At 38.7% G+C, this 20396-nt stretch overlaps 2 protein-coding genes across 2 annotated transcripts; one reads left to right on the top strand and one right to left on the bottom strand.

The window, feature by feature from the left end:
- Nucleotides 1-61: 61 nt before the first annotated feature.
- On the top strand, nt 62-4902 carry dynlt3 (dynein light chain Tctex-type 3). Its single transcript, XM_017694666.2, has 5 exons — nt 62-226; nt 847-888; nt 1682-1805; nt 1917-1994; nt 4084-4902. The coding sequence occupies exons 1-5, from the start codon at nt 200-202 to the stop codon at nt 4158-4160; spliced, it is 348 nt and encodes a 115-aa protein (XP_017550155.1). The 5' UTR covers nt 62-199; the 3' UTR covers nt 4161-4902.
- On the bottom strand, nt 4764-20271 carry LOC108425751 (cytochrome b-245 heavy chain). The gene is made up of 13 exons (XM_017694664.2): nt 20100-20271; nt 19640-19732; nt 16833-16943; nt 16233-16317; nt 15872-16020; nt 13476-13657; nt 11992-12121; nt 11163-11255; nt 10634-10887; nt 7955-8117; nt 6417-6563; nt 5992-6116; nt 4764-5609 (listed from the first exon to the last, which is right to left on the bottom strand). The coding sequence occupies exons 1-13, from the start codon at nt 20241-20243 to the stop codon at nt 5492-5494; spliced, it is 1794 nt and encodes a 597-aa protein (XP_017550153.1). The 5' UTR covers nt 20244-20271; the 3' UTR covers nt 4764-5491.
- Between the last annotated feature and the right edge of the window lie 125 nt (nt 20272-20396).

Raw genomic sequence — 20396 nt, 5'->3', positions numbered from 1 at the left:
CTTCATTGTACTTTGCTCATGTATCCCGTGTGGATGAACACCACTAGTCGGCAGTGCAGCAGAGGCGAACGGACATTGACGCAGAGTCTGATTTGCTTGTTGTCAACCAGCCAGCCAGCCAACAACTCGTAACCGGCGAGCAGTTCTGTTCTTTTAAGGGTTTTTACACTGTACACGTTTTTTTATCTTTGTGGGAAATATGGAGGAGTACCATTCTGGAGATGAGGTATTTGATTTGTGATAGTTAATTCCTCCGCCTAATTATGATAGTTACACTTAGCTCGCTGGCTAGAAAGCTAGCTAGCTAGCTGGCTAACTTTAGCTGACATCTTCACCCAGTGACGAGCTCTAAAATACAGAAGGCAAATTATATGCAAGTTACTGCAGCTAACCTAAGATGACATATCGCTCGAAAATGGTTTCTTTTCGGTTTTATTCTTTAAATTGTCCACTTTTGACAATACAGTCGCAGTGTTATAGTTACAATAGACATTTCTGGGTGTGGCCAAAGGATGTTCTCAGATTTAGCACTGTTTTACGTCAAATCCAAGTTTTACTTGTTGATAAACAAAATGTCCACACGTTTCATCCCAGGAGTTTCGCTAGACAAGCATTATCCTCAGAAATGCCATACGTAGCCTAATAGGAAAGCAGGTAGGTTAGCTAGTCAACGTTAAGCTCTGGTTCATGCGGCGAGCATAACTAGAAACACAAGAATTCTGGTTCACTTGTGACACATTTCTGATATTGATGCTGGAAATGTTTGGCAGCTAATTGACTTTCGCCTGTTCTTCTCAAATCTTCACGTTTCTCTACCAATGCTCTTCTCTGTCTGTGCTCTTTCAGGTGGCCTTCAATCCCGATGAAGCAAGTAACGCTGTTAAAGAGGTAACCAGTTAAACATGATTAAAGGGCCGCTGCGGCCGTAGTGAAAAGTGTGACCATTAACCTGCATCTGTTACAAACATGTCTGATCGCCTCCTGCAGTTATGATACACTAGTCTGGAGAGTAAGATTTTCCAGTTTAAAGATGAGGAAATCCCCCTTCTGATGATGCATCTTGAGGGTGGCGGGAATTGAAAAATTGCATAATTTGGGGGCTTAAAATTTAGGAGTCTGGGGCCTGTCTGAGATGTTTTTGCTAACTAGCTAATGCTAACGGAGCAAGATGGTTAACGATAGAAAGCCAAATATCTGCTCTGTTCTTATCATTTATCACATGAGTGGATTTCTTCAGGGGGCTTCCCAGTCGTCTGTATTTGCATAATGCATACTGGGTGTTTGTAGTGAAGGAAAAGTGATGGACATACACAAAAAGGACATAAACCTATGGAAGGCTGAGGGATGGAACGTTGTGCTACATAATATAACATATCATGACAAATAACGTTAAGTGCTACATTTAGGCCAGAATGCACTGTTAACAGCACAGTTAAAGAATTCTGTAGAACTGGAGAAGCGGTTCGTTATTTTTTTTACTACTATTTGATTTAACAATAACTGTTTCTTTTGTAACAGTAACTGTTCTCTGTTACTTAGTACTAGATTGTGTGCTGTGCACTGTGAATGAGGATCTTTGTTGTGTACCAAGTCCCATGCCTAACTTGTGCCTGAAGGATTAACAGTTGCTTTTTGAGTGGAGGAAGGCTCCGCTTACATTTTGAGTGTGTGTGTTTGGCAGTGCATTGAGGGTGTTATTGGAGGCGTGGACTACAACCAGAATAAAGTGAACCAGTGGACGGCCAGCATAGTCGAGCACTCGCTCACTCAGCTGGTTAAACAGGGAAAGCCATTCAAGTACATTGGTAATATGCTCATTTTAATAAGGCTTACACATTCCACCTAAATATATTCAAAAATGTTACTGATTCCCTTGATTGATGGTGTGTATATATGTGTTTTTGTGGATGCTTCAGTTAACTGTGCTGTGATGCAGAAAAGTGGGGCAGGACTTCACACTGCCAACTCCTGTTACTGGGACACGACCACTGATGGTAAGTGGTAGGGCTACATATAACATCCCTATTTAACAGAAAACTGCACATAGAAAGGATTCTGTAGTGTTTGTATGTGGAAAAACAGCTTGTTTGGCAATTGTTATTGCAGTATTGGCTTTCATTGACCCATTACAGTTTCAAGCAGTTGTTTTGTTTATGCGTCAATACCATTTTTTTTCCATGCTGAGTATGAGTACATTTTTAGTACTTGCTGATATTGATTCCAATACCATAATGAGTTATCTACTTTTAAAATCAGCTGGATTTTAATTCAAAATGACATGCACAACAAGCTAAGTTACATTGTTTACCTTGGATTGAGTAGTGTTGCAGTGGAGAAGTGCAGGTTTTGTTCAACGTCAGAAAAGCTCTGTACAATTCATTACAGCTATAAGTAAAGTACATTTCATAGCTTTGATCTCCTCATCTGTCTCTTTCCACAACAGTCTCTGTAGCACCGTGACGAGAATCACATCCAAGGCTAATCCGAGGAGCTCACTTGCGGAGTTTTCTTCTGTTTGACTGATTGTGCTGTAGTTGAATGTCTTCTAAAGCCAGGCTTACCCTGTGTGATTTTAGAGATCTTCTTTGGTGACTCATACTACATTTGAATAGACCACTTTTTACAGACAAAGCCTACAGTTTATGTGCTGGAACTGTAATAAAACTCTTGATCTGACATGAAACGCAGCCTCTACAAAACAGCTTTGACTCTGGACCATTATCAGTAAAGCTCTAAAACTAAAACGCTTTGGGCCAAGGAGAAATGCTGGGAACATGAGTTATAGCAGCTTGGGTAACCACGTTGTGCATTGGAACTAAATGCACTTAAACGATCACTATAGTAATGTTTATACCTTGCCATTCTGTTCAGTCAGACTGAGTGTAAGTTGGCGTATATGGACTTTGGTGGCAGTAGTCTTTTTTTTTTTTTTTTTGGCGGCACAACCTGTGTGTCTCAACCCATATTGGTGAAGTGGTTGTGTGTGTTTAAAAACAGGCTAAAATTAGCCAAGGAACCATATTTAAAGTGACCAATGACTGCCATGGTTCAGCAACATTTCTCTGTCCAAGCTGACTGACATGCCAACTTGAGTCAATTGATAATTAGCACGGTGGCATACATGAAATTTGCATTGCATATGAGCGTGGTATTGGCCTGATACCAGTATCGGTATTGATGCATCCCTAGTTGTGATGGAGCAAACCTAGAGATGGTAACAATACTTTTTCTTTTCCAATAGCAATGCGAATATTGAAACCTAGAAAACTGTTCGATCCTGCCTTTTTTCATTTTTTGCTGTTATTTAATGCTTAAACTACTCAGACTCCTACCACACAGCTATGACATGGCATCACACAGTGTGAGATTAGTTACAAAACTGCATTAGATTAATTCTTTATGTCCCTTCAATATCCAGCATTTTCTGCTGACATCAGGTCACTACTAATATAAATTATAAATGCCTGATTTATAGCATCATTTTTATTCATCAGAATAATGTAGGCTAATGTTGAACCATGTTACTGTATTAATTCACCACTGTATTTTTCAGAAACCGCATGTCACAATCCCGTTTTGTAGAAGTATAATGTTTTGTTCATATTGTGCAGCCCTGCTCTACCAATATTGTGTTATTTCTACAGTTAATGGAGAAAGGTATATAAAAGAGCATGAAATAGCTTTGGGCTGGGACCTTTAAATTCTGTTATTTGCACTTGGACCTGACCAGTAATGTATTCACAGATTGTTTAAAATCCATAAAGATTAAATAATAACTTTATGTCTGGGTACACATACTGTGTAAGGTTTACTTTGGTGTAATTTTAAGAGTTTGGAAGACACTCTTTTAGCTTACATTACTAGTACTCAGGTTTCATATCTTTATCTTTACTGCCCAGCACTATTGTCCGGTGTTTAAAATCCTTTTCAGTGGAGAATTTTCCATTAACAGTTAGTTAGCACTAGACCTCATTTATGTTAGGAAAGCCGTTTCAATGGCAAATGAAAACCGCCACCGTGGAGTCTTTTCCTGAATGGGATCTTATTAATTTATTTTTCATTTAATGTTGTTTCTCTCTGTAGGGAGCTGCACAGTCAGATGGGAGAACCGCACCATGTACTGCGTCGTAAGCGTGTTTGCCGTCGCTGTCGCTCTCTGAACCAGGAACCGGGGGCAGCGTCACACCATCAGACAAATATACACACTCAGTCACCAGGGGGTGCCACCACCTTATCTCAGTATTCTGAACCAGCCTGTGCAGAATGTCTGTTCAGAAGCCCTCTGCTGTTTGGAGTGGCATGTCTTTTAATGACTTGAGTTTCCTTGTGCCCATGTTGTAAACTTTATATTGTATCATAGCTGCTTGTCTTTGATGCTAAAGTTATTTGTAGTTGCCATTCCTCCATTCTTTCCTCTGGGTTTGTGTAGAATGATTGCAAATATGTACAGTGTAATATTTAATTGATAGATTTGCTCATCCAGGTTGAATTTGAGTTTGTATTAAATTAATGCTTGTTCATTTCATTGCCACCTTGCTAATGCAGCATTCATGTTACCTCTGAGAATGTATTCAATGAAAATATACAAAGAAATGCATCGGGTGTATTAAATGCAGCCAAATGTATTAAATCTAACTTTGTTTTTAACTCCAACCATACCATGAACTTTGTAGGACATTCTGGAAGTCATGATTCTTCAATGATTCCTGTGATAAGAGTGACATGTTTCAGAAATGCAAAAACAATAGCCTTTTTTTTATTGCTTTCAGTATTCAATGCGCAAAACAACAAAGCAGGAACAAGACAACTGTAACAACACAAATACAGATTCCCCCTATGTGTTTTCTCCCCTCTGTATCTATTTATGAATCGCTTAAGAATAAAAAAGATTTGAGTAATTCACCAGGTGGGCATTCAGTTGTGCTTCTTACACATAATAGCACTGCACTAAAAAATAAACTAAATGAGAATTGTCCGATTGAGCTCATGTTTCTTATTTAGATTTATATCAGGCCTGTTTTCTGACTGCCATAATTTGGTAACTGAATGTAAAAGAGGAAGTTTTTGAAAGCCCGTCTAGGGTGAATAACTGGTCAGCTATTTTTCGTAGTCACTTCTGCAACAAAACTTTGCGATTTCACAACTGAGCCAAGAAGAAAGTATTTGTGCTGATGTGGCTTGGCAGTTGGAAATATTACAGGAGCAAAAAGTAGCAAGAAAAGTTCATTCAATTATTTAGCGGATTATTGCCTACTCAAATCATACAGCTTTGATTTGGGTAGTGATTTTGTTTATATAAATGGTTTGATTATTGTAAGCATACACAAACATCTTTACAATTTCATAAGCCAATCAGGGTTTTTCAACTCCTTCCTTTAGCTTTATAGCAAATTAATTGAAATTACATTTTTACTGGTATTTATCACAGGGTATCTATAAATTGCATGCTTTTGTATCTACAAGCAGTGCCGTACATGTCCGAAAGAGAGGATCAAAAGTTTTCCTTGTTGAATATAAATTCAGCTCCAGCCTGTGACTGCGTGAGGCATTGCTTTTCCAGGGCTTTGGCTAGAAGGGGTGGCCCACAAAGAAACACTCCCACTTTACATCTGAAACAAAGGGAGAGAAATTAGTGCTACACAAAAACACAAATACAGTTAAATGCAAAAGTAAAAATAAGGCAGCACAACCTCTTAATGGATCAAAGTTAAATATACAGTTTTTCTGATTTTAATGCACAGTTATTTGCTGAGGTTAACATAAAAAATGTGATTACTTTCCACCTTCTGCTTTTGCACATGCAACATTTCATGTTTAATTTTTATTTTTGTATATTAAATTCAGCATATGCATGACTGTACATAGATACATGTATTTATTTGTACTCACCGTCCAACTAACGGCATTCTATTAGGCCAATATAAGGCAAATATATATACTAAAAGTAGTCTTGAATAAATCTGATTGATTTAACTATAGGACTACACTCACCCTGGGTGACTGGTTGCAATAGTGTTGAACTCACTGTCCCAGTTGGGTTTACCATACAGAGTTTTCTGCTTCAAGCCAGTGATGGGGTCATTCTCTGCTTCGTGATGAACTCTGAAGTGGGCAGCCTTCATCAAGGAATGCAGGGACAATCATTAAAAGGTTACAATTAGAGCTTAATAAGGCATTATTGATTACAAGTAAATCAATAACATGTTCCCTGTGCTTCTTCAGGATTATATCTATTAGACGCCACTAATTTTCCCAACTGTGGCCCCAGTCTCACATGCTAAATGCTAAAAGTTCAACTCTTTTTTTTTTTAAATGGAATGTAAACTTTTGCCATATTTTCACTATGAGCACTATAATCATTTCTGCGTATATTTTTGCATTTCCTTTTGTGTTTGTGTTTTTTGTGAGTGGCTGACCTCGGTGTCCTTCCAGCGGGTAAGGTAAATGTTGTAACTGAGAAAGTCACTCATGTTCTTCTCAGTCATCTGGCGCTCCAGAGACTGTAGCAGGTCCGCAAACCACTCAAACGCCTCTGTCTCCGGGCACAGCCAATAGAAATAGATCTGCCAGAGTCAAAGGTCAGAGTGGTAAATTGCTTACTGTGGGGCAGCAGGCAAGGCTTTTTGGACATAATAATAATGGACAGTCATAAGCACTTACAAACATAAATCCAGGGATGAAGAAGTCATTTCCATGTTTTAAAAGCCCAATTTAATGGAAAACTGAATTTCCTTTGCTGTTTTAAATATGATATATATACGTATTACAGTTCCAAAGTGTACCACAGTCCATAAATAAAAACTAAGCTCTAAAAACAGCCTGTTTTAAATTTGTGTGTTTTTGATGTCACAACAACCAACACATTTACATATATCCACTTATTCAACCAACAGCGTTCCCATCCATTCACACTGAAGTTTTTAAGGAGTGTTTTGGCTTGGATTGCCTTTTGATTGATGAACTGATGGAACAGTACAGGACTGCCAATCAGGAATATGCAGCCCTACATTCATATTCAAATGAAAAGTCTTGTTGCTTTTCTAAGTGAAATCTTAATGCACAATTTCTATTTATTTGCTTTGTTTAAATACTGGAAAAAATGTGCTAATATTTGCACAGGCCCCCTATTATATTTGTTTCCCAATACGTTAAATTCAGCAAATAATCAGTGCATTGAAATGTGCAGAAATGTGGTCTCTCTCGACGAGGATGTGTACTTAATTTTACTTCAACAAAAACGTCATTTGACCAGGGGTGCCCAAACTTTTGCATACAACTGGACTTGAGTAAAGTATATGAGTAGTCATTTAACAGATGGAGCAGTTTGTCACATAAAACCCAAGTTAAAGATAGCATGCTTTTCTGAAATATTACATAGTTTTAAGTATTGTATTGCTTATAAAGCTAATAAACACCATCTTCTTTAGATTTGAACAAGAAATTGAATTGATTCACAGTGAATTGATCCTTTACATGCCCAGAAGGTCATCTAACAAACTTCACTCAAGCTAATATATTAAGTTTAACTGTTTTTTTAATATGAAAAGACACAGAAGATATATATATATATATATATATATATATATATATATATATATATATATATATATATATAGGTTCACTTGCCATTGTGGATAATAAATGAAATGGCTATATTTGCAATGTAGTCATAACAGCCCCGGTCCCTATCACCACCAATGTATAGAAATCTGAGTGGGTAAGTTTCTCTATAATGAACCACTTCACAACAAACCACTCTGAATAACTTTGTTTACATCTTAACAATTGCATTATACAGAAATTTTGAATTGGTGGAATTTCCCTTTAAGATGCCCCTTTAAAATTAGTGACTTCCCAAAGGTAAATGCCGCAAAAGGGCAAGCCGATGACTTAAAAACAGTATTTAAAAACAGTACTGAAATAGATGGAGAGTGAATCTGAGCACCCATCTCACCTTCTTGGTGAACACGTTGGTGTTTTGCTGGACATGCTTGTACCAGACAGATTTCAGAATAGAGGCAAATGGAGTGACGCCAATGCCAGCGCCCACCAGCATGACTACCTCATAGCGAAAGACATCCTCACTGGCTGTGCCAAATGGGCCATCCACTGCCATCCTGCACACATAGATACAAGCTTAGGTTTAGTAGCCTGATCATGGTTGAATGAAACAAATAAAAGGTAGACTATAAAAACCTAAAATGAACTTTTTCATTATGCTATTTCATCCAAGAACATTAGTGTTTTCTTAAACTGGAAGCAGGACACTGAGGAAGAACAGACCATGTGCCATCAGTACAGTCTTATATTACATTATATTAATAATGAATAAATATTAAGATAACCTTTAAGATGACCCTTCTTAATGTCAAAACGTTCCTTCTTTGGGGAAGCAAAAAAGCCTGTGATGACGAAATCGACAAACTGTTCGTATTCCACAGAGCTTGCTACCTTTGGAACCTTCGCAAACATCCGCTTACATCTGCTCACTTCTTCTTTCGGGCACTGCTCTACAGTCCTGCCATGCCACATCCCGTTTTCACACACATGCAGTTTCCCCTGCACAACTGTGACTACTGACACAATAGATTGCATTACACCTTTACAGAGCTGCTCACCATGCAGTCATGTAAATACAACACACTATTACAACGCCTCAGCTCAAATCTGCTGACGTTTAACTCTAAGCCAGGGTGGCAAAACACCCAAAATACCCAAATAAACCAGAAAAGATCTCAACTGATGTAGATATATTCCCCCTTAGCCTTTGCTCTTAATCAGAACTGGCTTTCAAGTCTCTAAATGAGACCCAGTCAGTCAAATCAAACCAACATTACAAATGCTTTAAAAAATTACCCTGAGTTTACAGCACAGCCTCTGTTCTCACATCTATCTTTCACAGCTACATAAAGGCCTTATCAGAAGGCATTAATTTACTTAATGCATTTTAATGCCCATGACTTTGGAATAGGGTGTCCAACGCACTCATATAGGTGTGATACATATAGTGCATGTTTAAGGCCTCATATATCAAAGGACAAACTGAATTTTAGGGGTCATAGTTTCCATAGGTCCCAAAACAAATTCTAAATAATTGATGTATATGTGCAATATAATTTAAATACAGAAATCAGGCATAACATTATGATCACCTCCTTGTTTCTATGCTCAACTCCACTTTCTATATAGGTGCACTTTGTAGTTCTACAACTACACACTGTAGTCCATCTGTTTCTCTGCATGCTCTGCATTCTCTGTGGTGTGTTAGTGTGTGTTGTGCTGGTATGAGTGGATCAGACACAGCAGTGCTGCTGGAGTTTTTAAACACTGTGTCCACTCACTGTCCACTCTATTAAGTTAAGTTAAGTGATACTTTTTTGATCCCACAACCAGGGAAATTCCACCTCCGCATTTAACCCATCCGTGAAGTGAAACACCACATACACACTAGGTATACACCCCTACCTTGTCAGTCCACCTTGTAGATGTAAAGTCAGAGACGATAGCTTATCAACTCACAGATGCACTGATAGTCTATCCCCAGACTTCCATTACCCACCTACATACCAGTCTATTCCCAGACTCCATTACCAGCTACTGTGCAATACTCTGCATACTGAAATGTGCAATCATACTGTACATGTATGTACATTATACTGGAATATGTGCAATATTTAGCAATGTGCAATATTTAGTGACACACAACACAGCTGTAAATATCTCCATATTTATATCTTGTAAATACATTGTTTTTTATTTTGTTTCTATATTTATGTCACATACATATATACACATATATACAAACGCATAGAACTGTGCACAACCCCTCCCCATTCTATTCTGTGTCATCTGTTTACATTGTGTGTTTGCATTGAGATGGAGTTGCTTTTAATCTCACTGTACTGTGTATAGTGACAATAAAGGCATTCTATTCTATTCTATTCTATTCTATCTGCCGCTGCACAGTTTGTGTTGGTCATCCTCTAGTCCTTCATCAGTGGTCACAGGACGCTGACCACAGGACACTGTTGGCTGGATATTTTTTGGTTGATGGATTATTCTCAGTCCAGAAGTGAGGTGCTTAAAAACTCCAGAAGCACACTGTGTCTGATTTACTCACTACAATACGCACAACACACACTAACCACCACATCAGTGTTACTGCAGTGCTGAGAATGATCCACCACCCAAATAGTACCTGCTCTGTGAGGGTCCATGGGGGTCCTGACCACTGAAGAACAGGGTAAAAGGGGGATAACAAAGTATGCAGAAAAACAGATGGACTACAGTCTGTAACTGTAGAACTACAAAGTGCTCCTATATAGTAAGTGGAGCTGATAAAATGGTGATAAAATGGTAATAAAGTGTAGAAATGGGGAGGTGGTCATAATGTTATGCCTAGATATAAATACAGTAGATATATATACACAGTATGAGAAACTTTTTCTCATTTTCACTGTTACCATAGTTGCCCCTCTTTGCCTTTGAAAATGCCAAAAGCCTTTGGCTGGTTTTGAAGCATTGAGCTCTTGGTTTCGCAGCTTGCCTTTTGAAGTCGAAGTGCACTGAGCACTTTAATACTAATGTGCTACATTAGAGCTCCTTACTTTGCTGATGTGTATTACACTTTTACCTGGGCAGCTCCCAGGCCTCTTGACCCTCTGTCTTGTCCCCTCCACATGCTGAATAGAGAGCCTGTGTCCAGTCACCAACAATGCGGATGTGGACGCTGAAGTGGCCCTCCTCAGGGGCAGAGGTCAGGGTAAAGGGGTGCCACTCCAACTGAGAGATGGATGGACACTGCATGAAGATGTACTGGCCCACCTCCATCTTAAAGCCTTTCTTCTTCATCTGCAGCTCCAGCGTTTTGGATGGATGCATCACCACCTAGCAAAGGGTGGACAGACCACTGTTGTTCTGTATTAGAAGGTAAGGTTACTACAACATGTCTCATACAATGACCTTTAGCTTGGCTTCATAATTGTATCACACTATTCAAAGATATACTTTTGAACATTGATATGTCAGTAATCTGTAAATAGATTGATAATAATGTCTACTAATGACCAGAATAATTGACTAAAATATGAACACCAATACATAACATCTATGCCGATAGTTATTTTCCATGGCATTTTATATTAAATGCCATGGCCACTGACCTTAGTGATGACCACTTTCTGCTGTGAGCGGTAGAATCGCACTATTCTCTCACATAGATAGAGAACCATTGGCCCAACCACCCACTTCCACGTCTGTGAATGAAACAATGAGTGGTTTCTTAAGTTCATAAAAGAATACAAAAAGTGCTCATAATGTATTGCACAGGCCGTTCGTACACTATTTGTTTTCAACAAATGACAATGTAATTTCAATGAGCTTCTTAATACACAAAAAATTTACAGTAACATTTTTGTTGTTTTGGTTTTGTTCCTCCTATACTGGATTTGGATCAGACTAGATGTATCTAGACACCCCTACTAATTAGAGAATTCAACTACTTTTAAGGTCCTCCCATTACTGATCCAGGTGAGCAATTGCAGTGTATATAATCTCCATAGAAAAGCCTTTGTAATAAGTGGGACGCTCTGGAGCAGCTGCACATTAGCCTAAGGTCACCATACCCAATGTTAAGCATGGTTAGAGGGGTTTAAAGCCCATCCCCTGAGCTGTGGAGCGGTGGAACTACATTTTCTGGAGTGATGGAGCTCCATCCAATACCTTTGGCATTTGTGATGCAGAACTAATAATCCAACATCATTACCTGACCTAATGCACAAATGCTGAATGCAGTCAAATCCTCACAGCAATTTTACAACATCTAGTATAAAGCTTTCCCAGATGAGTAGAAAGATTAGACTAGCAGGTGTCTACAAATTTCTGGACATATAGTGTACAGGGCTATATATATATACATATTAGGCCCGTAGGTTTGAATATATTTAACATTGTAGCGCTTGTCTAATAGCTGGAGTTGATCTTTTCAGTTACCATTGGTGGGTTTCCAGCGAATTCCGGCTCAGGGCATTCGGTGATTCTGCCCCACTCCTCATATCGACTGTGACATGTTAAAGGTTTGTGAAGTTTTAGATTGGCAAAAGTCTGGCCTCGCACGATACGTCTGTCAAGAGTCAACACACACATATTATTATTATATATTATTGTCCCACTCAAATTAAACTGTAATCACATTTCTCCACAAGAAGAGGTGCAATGACCAAATCTTTGTGCTGCAAATATACTATATTGCCAAAAGAATTCACTCACCCATCCAAATCATTGAATTCAGTTGTTCCAATCTCTTCCTTTGCCACAGGTGTATAAAACCAAGCACATGCAGACTACTTCTACAAACATTAGTGAAAGAATGGGTCACTCTCAGCTCAGTGAATTCCAGCATGGTACCGTGATAGGATGCCACCTGTGCAACAAGTCCAATTGTGAAATTTCCTCACTACTAAATATTCCACAGTCAACTGTTAGTGGTATTATAACAAAGTGAAAGTGATTGGGAACGAAAGCAACTCAGCCACGAAGTGGTAGGCCACGTAAAATGACAGAGCTGGGTCAGCAGATGCTGAGGCACATAGTCAATCACTACAGACCTCCAAACTTCACATGGCCTTCAAATTAGCTCAAGAACAGCATAGAGAGCTTAATGGAATGGGTTTTCATGGCTGAGCAGCTGCATCCAGTCCGTACATCACCAAGCACAATGCAATGAGACAAATGCAGTGGTGTAAAGTGCCGCCACTAGAGCAGTGGAGATGTATTCTCTGGAGCAACGAATCATGCTTCTCCGTCTTTGTTTGGCGGTTGCCAGGAGAACGGTACTTGTGGGGTTGTTCTTCAGGATTTGGGATCGGCCCCTTAGTTCCAGTGAAAGGATCTCTTAATGCTTCAGAGACCAAGAGATTTTGGATAATTTCATGCTCCTAACTTTGTGGGAACAGTTTGGGAACAGCCCCTTCCTGTTCCAACATAACTGCGCACCAGTGCACAAAGCAAGGTCCATAAAGACACGGATGAGCGAGTTTGGTCTGGAAGAACTTGAGTAGCCTGCACAGAGTCCTGAACTCAACCCGATAGAACACCTTTGGGATGAATTAGAGCGGACACTGCGAGCCAGGCCTTCTCGTCTAATATCAGTGTCTGACCTCACAAATGGAAGAATGGTCAAGAATTCCCATAAACACACTCCTAAACGTTGTGGAAAGCCTTCCCAGAAGAACTGAACCTGTTATAGCTGCAAAGGGCCAACATCATACTAAACCCTATGGATTAAGAATGGGATTTCCCTCATATGTATGAGAAGGAAGACGAGTGAAAACTTTTGGCAATTTAGTGCATCAGTGTAATGTGATCATCAAAATGCATCAAAGCTGTGTTTCACATTTTACAACTTTTTTAGCTCATCTACACATTGACTTTAAAGTGAGTGTGTTGTGAGTGTATAATGTCCTAGTCTCGCTCACCCAATCCCATGCAGTACTAGACCAATGAAGAACACTATGAAGAGGTGGTGAGTGAACCAGAACACTTCGAAATAGGACCTGCGGATGACCTCCATGGAGGAAGTGATGATGAGGATAAGTGCGAGGGTGATGACCACGCCGGTCAGTCCTGCCACCGTGGTAAACATCACAATCGTCTGGGACTGCAGCAAGGGGGAAGGTAAAGGAAAGTAAGTGCAATTACAAAAAAACATTACTGGATTGCACAGACAATGGTTGTTTAGTACATAAATGTCAAGTCATTGTACATTCTGTATGGTTCTGAGTTAAAGCCCAGATTTATCTACCTAAAATGTAGCTGAGCTGAAAAGATGTACTCGGGGCCTGGAGTTTGCTTCTATGGTTTTCAAGGCAGAAATAAGCAGAAGAAGCTGACAGCTACCAGATTAACATTGTGGAAACTGCATGTCTAAATCATTCCACGGTTGCTTAAAATTACTTTGAGTTGTTAAATCTCAAATAGACTTTCTTATGTGCTTCTGTATGACATACTGTGGAAGTGGAAATATGTTGCATAGCTAAAAACAGCAGTAGAGGATTTGGCTATTTTTGGGCATTTTTACAATTAACAGTTTGTCATACAGTATCAGAAACCATATAACTAAGTCTAATTGAGATTATTTGATAATTTAACACAGTTTGAGACAAGTACATGTTGAGGTATTTCTGCTATACTTCCATTAGCCTTTTGGCTACACTGCTACAGAAGTATGTTGTACATCTTTAATATTATTGGTACTAATAAAATAATATTATTGGGTAGTAAGTTATTTAACTCTAAATACTAAACTTAGAACTTGGATTCCTAAACTGCACAAATAATCTTCAGACCACATCCAGCAATTTTGCCAATAGTAGCGTTCCTCCTCAGTGGGGTCACAGGCCCAGCATTTGTCAGAATGGATGATATCATTTATTGTACTGTGATGCTGAAGGGCTCTTCCTCTTGTTGTGCTATTCCTGGACACAGGGGTCATGCTGCTGCCATGGTAACAGCATGTTATGACAACGCAACCAACAGAGTGTGATGGTGAAGCGGGGTGAGTAAGTGAGTTTCTCTCTGTGTCGGCGTGTGTGCATGTGTGTGTACATATGTGTGAGAGAGACAGAGAGAGAGTGGGAGAAAGAGAGAGCGAGAGACAAAGAGAGTACATTTGCCCTAAGGTGCTTCCCTTCATCACTGAGACAGTTCTGAGACTGAGCAATGACTTAAAGGAAGTTGTCCTAAAAAAAAAGAACTTCCACCCACAGTGTGGTCATGCAGGAGACTCCCCAACTATTGGGACACTGTGAGTAAACCTGATTTCAAAACTCTCTGCAAGAGTCCTAAAATATCACAAGAAACATGTTTTTCCTAAACAATAAAACAAATTTGTTTTTAATTGCATTGATTGCATCCATCCATAAGACTTTAAAATCCTCTTAAAGACAATAAAGACAGCAAAGTTTGGGGGGAATCTTTCAAAATGGGCACACACTAAAAATATTATATATTATATTAAAAAGTATTATAGTAAGCTCTAAAATGCTCCCCTAGCTGCTTTTAAAAGGCATGTATAATGTAATTATCATCACCCCTATAGGATGAAACAGTTTTATTTAGAATTCTGCCAACTGAACAAAAGGAACCCTAAAGCCTTTTATTTAAGTTCTGCAACTAAAGATCTGCAACTGAAGTACTAGTCTTATTTCATTGTGAAAGTGTTGAGGTGACACAAATAGCTGGTAGAAGGCCAAGATAGTTTAAAAACCACAACATGCAAAGTAAACTAGATGTAACTGGAACGTTTTTACACAATCACCACTGCTACCTGGGCATTCCCATATGGGCTCCCATATGGTTGCAAGTGGAAATTAGCATTATCATGGCAGTTGTAAACAACAGAAATTTATAAAGCAAATAAAAGGTTGCTGTATTAAACACTGCTAAGTGATGTATGGCTAGCACATGCTCAAAAATGACTAACACATCTCAACCTTTATTTTATTCCTAATTTACTATTAGTGTTGTGACTAATTCTACAGCTGTCTGACTACAGCCACTTTTGAATGGTATTCCAACACACTCACATATATATATATATATATATATATATATATATATATATATATATATATATATATATATATATATATATATATATGTATATATATCTGTGTGTGTGTGTGTGTGTGTGTGTAATATTAGGAGGTACATACTTTAATCCAGAATCAAATGTGATTATTGACTGAATTAAAAAACTATTTTTTAAATGAGGCTATGCATAACCATGTATGGAGATTTACTGCTTGCAAACCAGCGCAGAAGCAAATGCTCTCTATAGATGAGAGTAATATGCCAACAGGTTTTCACTTACTGTTCCGTTGCTCCTGATGGGGTTAAGGAAGGACTCGTTCTCTTTGTTGCCAATCACAGAGAGGACATGTGTCAGGGAGCTGGTATTGGCCTCCAGCTGAGCGTCCATGAAGCGCTCAAAATTAAACAAATGAGCGATGATGTGCACCGCTGAAAAAGATAGTTAAAGGGTTCAGCTAAGGCCACAGCACATTGAACCAACATTTCCCAACACATACCAACATTCGAATATTTTTTTTGGGGGGGGGGTATATACCAATGTAGTATGTGGATGTATACCAATATGGGGGATGTATTTCATACCAAACCAAAGCATACCAGTTACTTTTATGAACTATTATTGTGACAGATTCAAAAGGTACCTGTGTGGAAGGCAATCATGTATGCCACCAGTTTGTGGAAAGTGATGTTTCGGTCTAGTTGGCGGGCAGCAGTGCGGCTACAGCACTGCAGAAACACATACATTCACACTCAGTGAAGGAGAACTTCCAATTATTTTTAAAGTTTCTGCATAATTCAATCATTAAGATGCAAACAAAGTGGTCTGATGTAAAATGCATTATTCTAAACTTGGCAAGCCAGAATTGTTGACAACAATGGCGACAGGAACCAGACGTCTGAAGAGATTAATGATGCTAAAAGCTACCACAGAGGACGGTATTATATAAAATGGTTATGAATATGCTGCCTGATTGCTGTTCTATTATAGTTTTGCCATGAAGATTTTTGAAATATTTGCAGGGCGGTGAAGTGCATGTAGAATGTTATGAGGCAAAATCTGCATTATATACAAAAAATGTCACATGTAGGTTCACACTGTTTATCACTGTTTATTTTGGATAGCTAACACATGCCTATATGTGCGCTGTAGACATGGTGACCCTCGCTTCCTATCATCAGTATTGTCTGTGAGTTTCTGAAAATTTGACTTCACAACTCTGGCTGTTTGTGCTGTGTCTGACCTGTATGGAGCCCCGGAGGAAGGAGAGCAGGTTTCGGCAGACTGGCAGCAGGATCAACATGCAGTTAAAGTTGAGACACGCAGCTGGAGCCCTCGCCCAGGACAGAGCATGCTTGGGGGCACGAGAGATGAAAAAAGAGAGAAGCAGGAGAATTAGAGTGAGAAATGGGCGTTTTTTTTCTGTGTAAGTCTGTATAACTCAAGTTTTTGTGAATGTTTCACATTTGCTGCATTTTAGCTTTTTGTCACTGGCACAGTCTCTTTGTTCATGAGGGTCAGGAGTGTGTGTGTGTGCAATACAGAGACAGCGAGAGAGAGAAGTGATGAATTCTGTTTCCTTTTGTGTCTACTTTAAGCTCTAACACCTGTTCAACCACAAGTTTATGCCCTTTGATGCATGGAAAAAAAGCACAGTGCAACTCAATTATGATCCATTTGATGAAACTGGTAAAAAGTATAAAAGATTTTCATTTATGTAAGTAATAAAGGGGGTTTCAAGCACTGGTGGAGGGGAGCATGTCTCTCACACATTTTGAAATTCTGTCAGATATTTTAGGGTGGATGGGTGTAGAAAAAAGTACAAAGATGCAAAAGAGCTGTCAGATCAACTATAATATGGCTCATTCTACTAGACTGCTTCAGTCAGATTTCAATAACTATTTTAGACTTTTAACTGACTTGAATTATGGACTAAAACCATTTTGCTTTGAGTGACCCTGTACTTTAATGATGGTTATTATATTAAACCAAATTACTGAACATTACATGACTGAAACTTTTGTTTGAGCAGTGGCTATTTCATCAGTGACACTTAGCTAATTTTGAGCAAAACTATTATTCTGAGCATATTCTGGACTTCAAATTTAAACATGTGCATTTACAGTTGCATTCCCCATATGAATGTGCATTATTTAAGACAAAATTCATATGCAAAACTTGTATTTGCTTTTGCATTTCTGTGTATAATGGCTGGAAATATTTAACATGGAAAAGCAAACCTTTTGACATTTCGTTTTCATTGTTAATGGTCATTAATGGTCTGCATTTCTTCATCACTGCAATCACAATTAACATGTTTTTGCAACTGCCTTTTCACTGTCAATAAGGCTTCCTGTCCATCAACAGCTGGGGGTGGGATGTGAGGAGTGACTTTAGTGCATGGGGCATGTTTTAAGAGGAAGTGATGAAAATGTCTCAACTTTGGAGTACTGGAGCATTAGCGACTGCTGCTAGTGGCATTCTGACGCTTGCTAACTTGCAGATAATCCTATCCAAAGTGATCTCCTGTTTTTACATGTAGAAGTGATTATTGACTGACTTGGAGAGCACGTGGCTGCCCAAGCACCAATGTCAGTGACACCTTGACCAGCTTCGGGCAGAGGCTCACAGTCCTGGAGGGACTCTGTCCTGCATGTTTTAGTACTTTCCCTGCTTTAACACACACATATTAAAAATAGTCAGCAGTTGTTAATGAGCTGTTTTGTGTAATAGTGATTCTTGACAGACTGAGAGCTCGTGGCTGTCATAAGCACCAATGTTAGTGACTGGAGGCTCACAGGACTGTCAGAGAAACACTGCCTAGCACGTTTTAGTGCTTCCTCTGCTTAAACACATTGTCAGTGCCTGGACCTGGTTTTCCAAAAGTCTCATTGTGAAAATCATCTTAACAATACTGTTCATTCTGATGCTTATACTACCATTTAATTATAATCTTTGTGCTAAAATGCTTTCAGGTGGGTTGAGTGCATTGAAAGCATTTACATGTGTAGGCTGTGTTCCTCCTGGACTAGGATTGGGTAGCACTGGGCTAACACACAGTGGCCCTTAATAGGAATATCTATCATAGGCCATCCAGGGCCTCTGACAGTCCTGCCAGCCTCTGCCTGAAGCCAGTCATGATGTCACTAACATTGGTGCTTGTGACTGCCACAACTTCTTCCAGTCGATCAGGAACCAATTTGAACAGCCTGGTTAGAGAGTGTTAAAATGTCACTAGCAGAGGTTGCTAATGCTCCAGTACTGCCAAAGTTCGTCTAAACGTTAGAATTATGTCTTAAATAATGCATGCTTACATTGGAAATGCACAATTTAATCAGCATTTTCATATTTGCAATTGAATTCGAAAAAAAAGTCCAGAATATGCTGCATACAAAAGCACTTGCCAGTACATTAGCAGCTTTTGACAGTTGTATGCACTTCTGGTCTGGGATGCAGCCTCACGTCATGGTCTAAAATGCAGAAGCGTGGCTAAAATAAAGCTCTGCCTATTGACTAAAAGTCTTTGTGTTTCAGTGGTGTCATGAAAACGTGAGACAACGTGTTATGATTTAAAAGCGAAACTCACGATAAATCCAAATTCTTCAGCTTCAAAATAAAATGTAAAAAATCTTTACCTCTTCCTTTTAAAAAACACAATTATTTTCACAATTTGAAATTTAGGAGTTATGGTTTAAGCCACATCCCAATAGAAATAAAATATAGAAAAAAATAATAGAAGTACCATATAAATAATGATTTTGTATTCATTTAGCTTACTGCAATGCCAATTAATACATTGAATTTAAATAGATCATAACATATCCTTGTACATATCTATTGTACAATAAAATATATTCCTAACTATAATAAGTATAATTTTATGCCCTATGTTTATCCATTTTAACAGTTGAATTACTGCATGTATGTTACACTCTCCTGACATTGACAAAATTTGCACTGCTGATTCCAAGAGGTACAAAAATTCCTGTATACTATGTGCATTCCTAAGTTAAAACATGTGCATGCAAATGTGGAGCCTCTGGAACCTACCCCAAGGATGACTCTGGTGTAGTAGAAACGGTCAGTCAGAAACGCATTGTAGTAATGGACAAAGAGGAAAGCATTGATTCCAAGCCAGACCAGCTGGAAAGAAAATAGAAACAAGTCACAATGCATGAAAACATCTGCATCTGCACCTACTAATTTTTAGAACAGAAGATGAGATGTATAAAAGTTGATGACAGATGAGCTGTATAAAAGTGCTGCTCAAGGCTGAGTTTAGGAATTTACTGTTTAAAAATTGTGAAAACTGTGAAGTCCTAACAATCTACAGAGAATGTACTGAAAAAAAAAACAATTTCTAAGTCTTTCAGTTTACCTAGTTTGTTAATGTAATATATTTTATTCATTTAGAAATGATGTACACAAGTCAAATGAATCAAGTCAATAGACTCTCTACAGTGTGGCAGGAACAGAAGTATGAATTAAATTCGGATTCAAAAAGACTTACGATGACGAAGATGGATAGTCCTTCATTTGCTGCGAAGTTGCCCATGCTGAGAGAACAGAACACTCTGTATGTGTGGGTTTGTGTGTGAAAGACAGAGTGGTGCAGAGAAGTGAAAGGCATTTGGTATTTAAGGCAGAGGATCATGGAGGAAGTTTAACATGCCTCACTGATTCAGCCTGTTAGAAAAGGCTTTTCTAACAGGCTGAATCAGTGAGGCATTTTGAAAGTGAGAGAGATCCTGTCCATTATTTCCTAAATAATTCAGTAAATACACGACACCCACCACATTATTCTACA

Source organism: Pygocentrus nattereri, chromosome 25 (assembly GCF_015220715.1).
Source record: "Pygocentrus nattereri isolate fPygNat1 chromosome 25, fPygNat1.pri, whole genome shotgun sequence".
Taxonomy (NCBI): domain Eukaryota; kingdom Metazoa; phylum Chordata; class Actinopteri; order Characiformes; family Serrasalmidae; genus Pygocentrus; species Pygocentrus nattereri.
The sequence above is the reverse complement of the archived record's forward strand: the minus strand, read 5'-3'. Positions and strand labels throughout refer to the sequence as shown.

Bases quoted from the DNA above. Each gene is read 5' to 3' on its own strand.
- dynlt3 (XM_017694666.2), top strand. From the start codon at position 200: ATGGAGGAGTACCATTCTGGAGATGAG. The intron at 889-1,681 runs GTAACCAGTTAA...TGTGTTTGGCAG, and splicing joins CAAGTAACGCTGTTAAAGAG to TGCATTGAGGGTGTTATTGG. The intron at 1,806-1,916 runs GTAATATGCTCA...TGGATGCTTCAG, and splicing joins AAAGCCATTCAAGTACATTG to TTAACTGTGCTGTGATGCAG.
- LOC108425751 (XM_017694664.2), bottom strand. From the start codon at position 20,243: ATGATCCTCTGCCTTAAATACCAAATGCCTTTCACTTCTCTGCACCAC. The intron at 11,256-11,991 runs GTAACTGAAAAG...TTTCATTCACAG, and splicing joins TCGCTGGAAACCCACCAATG to ACGTGGAAGTGGGTGGTTGG. The intron at 8,118-10,633 runs GTAAAAGTGTAA...CTATGTGTGCAG, and splicing joins GAGGCCTGGGAGCTGCCCAG to GATGGCAGTGGATGGCCCAT.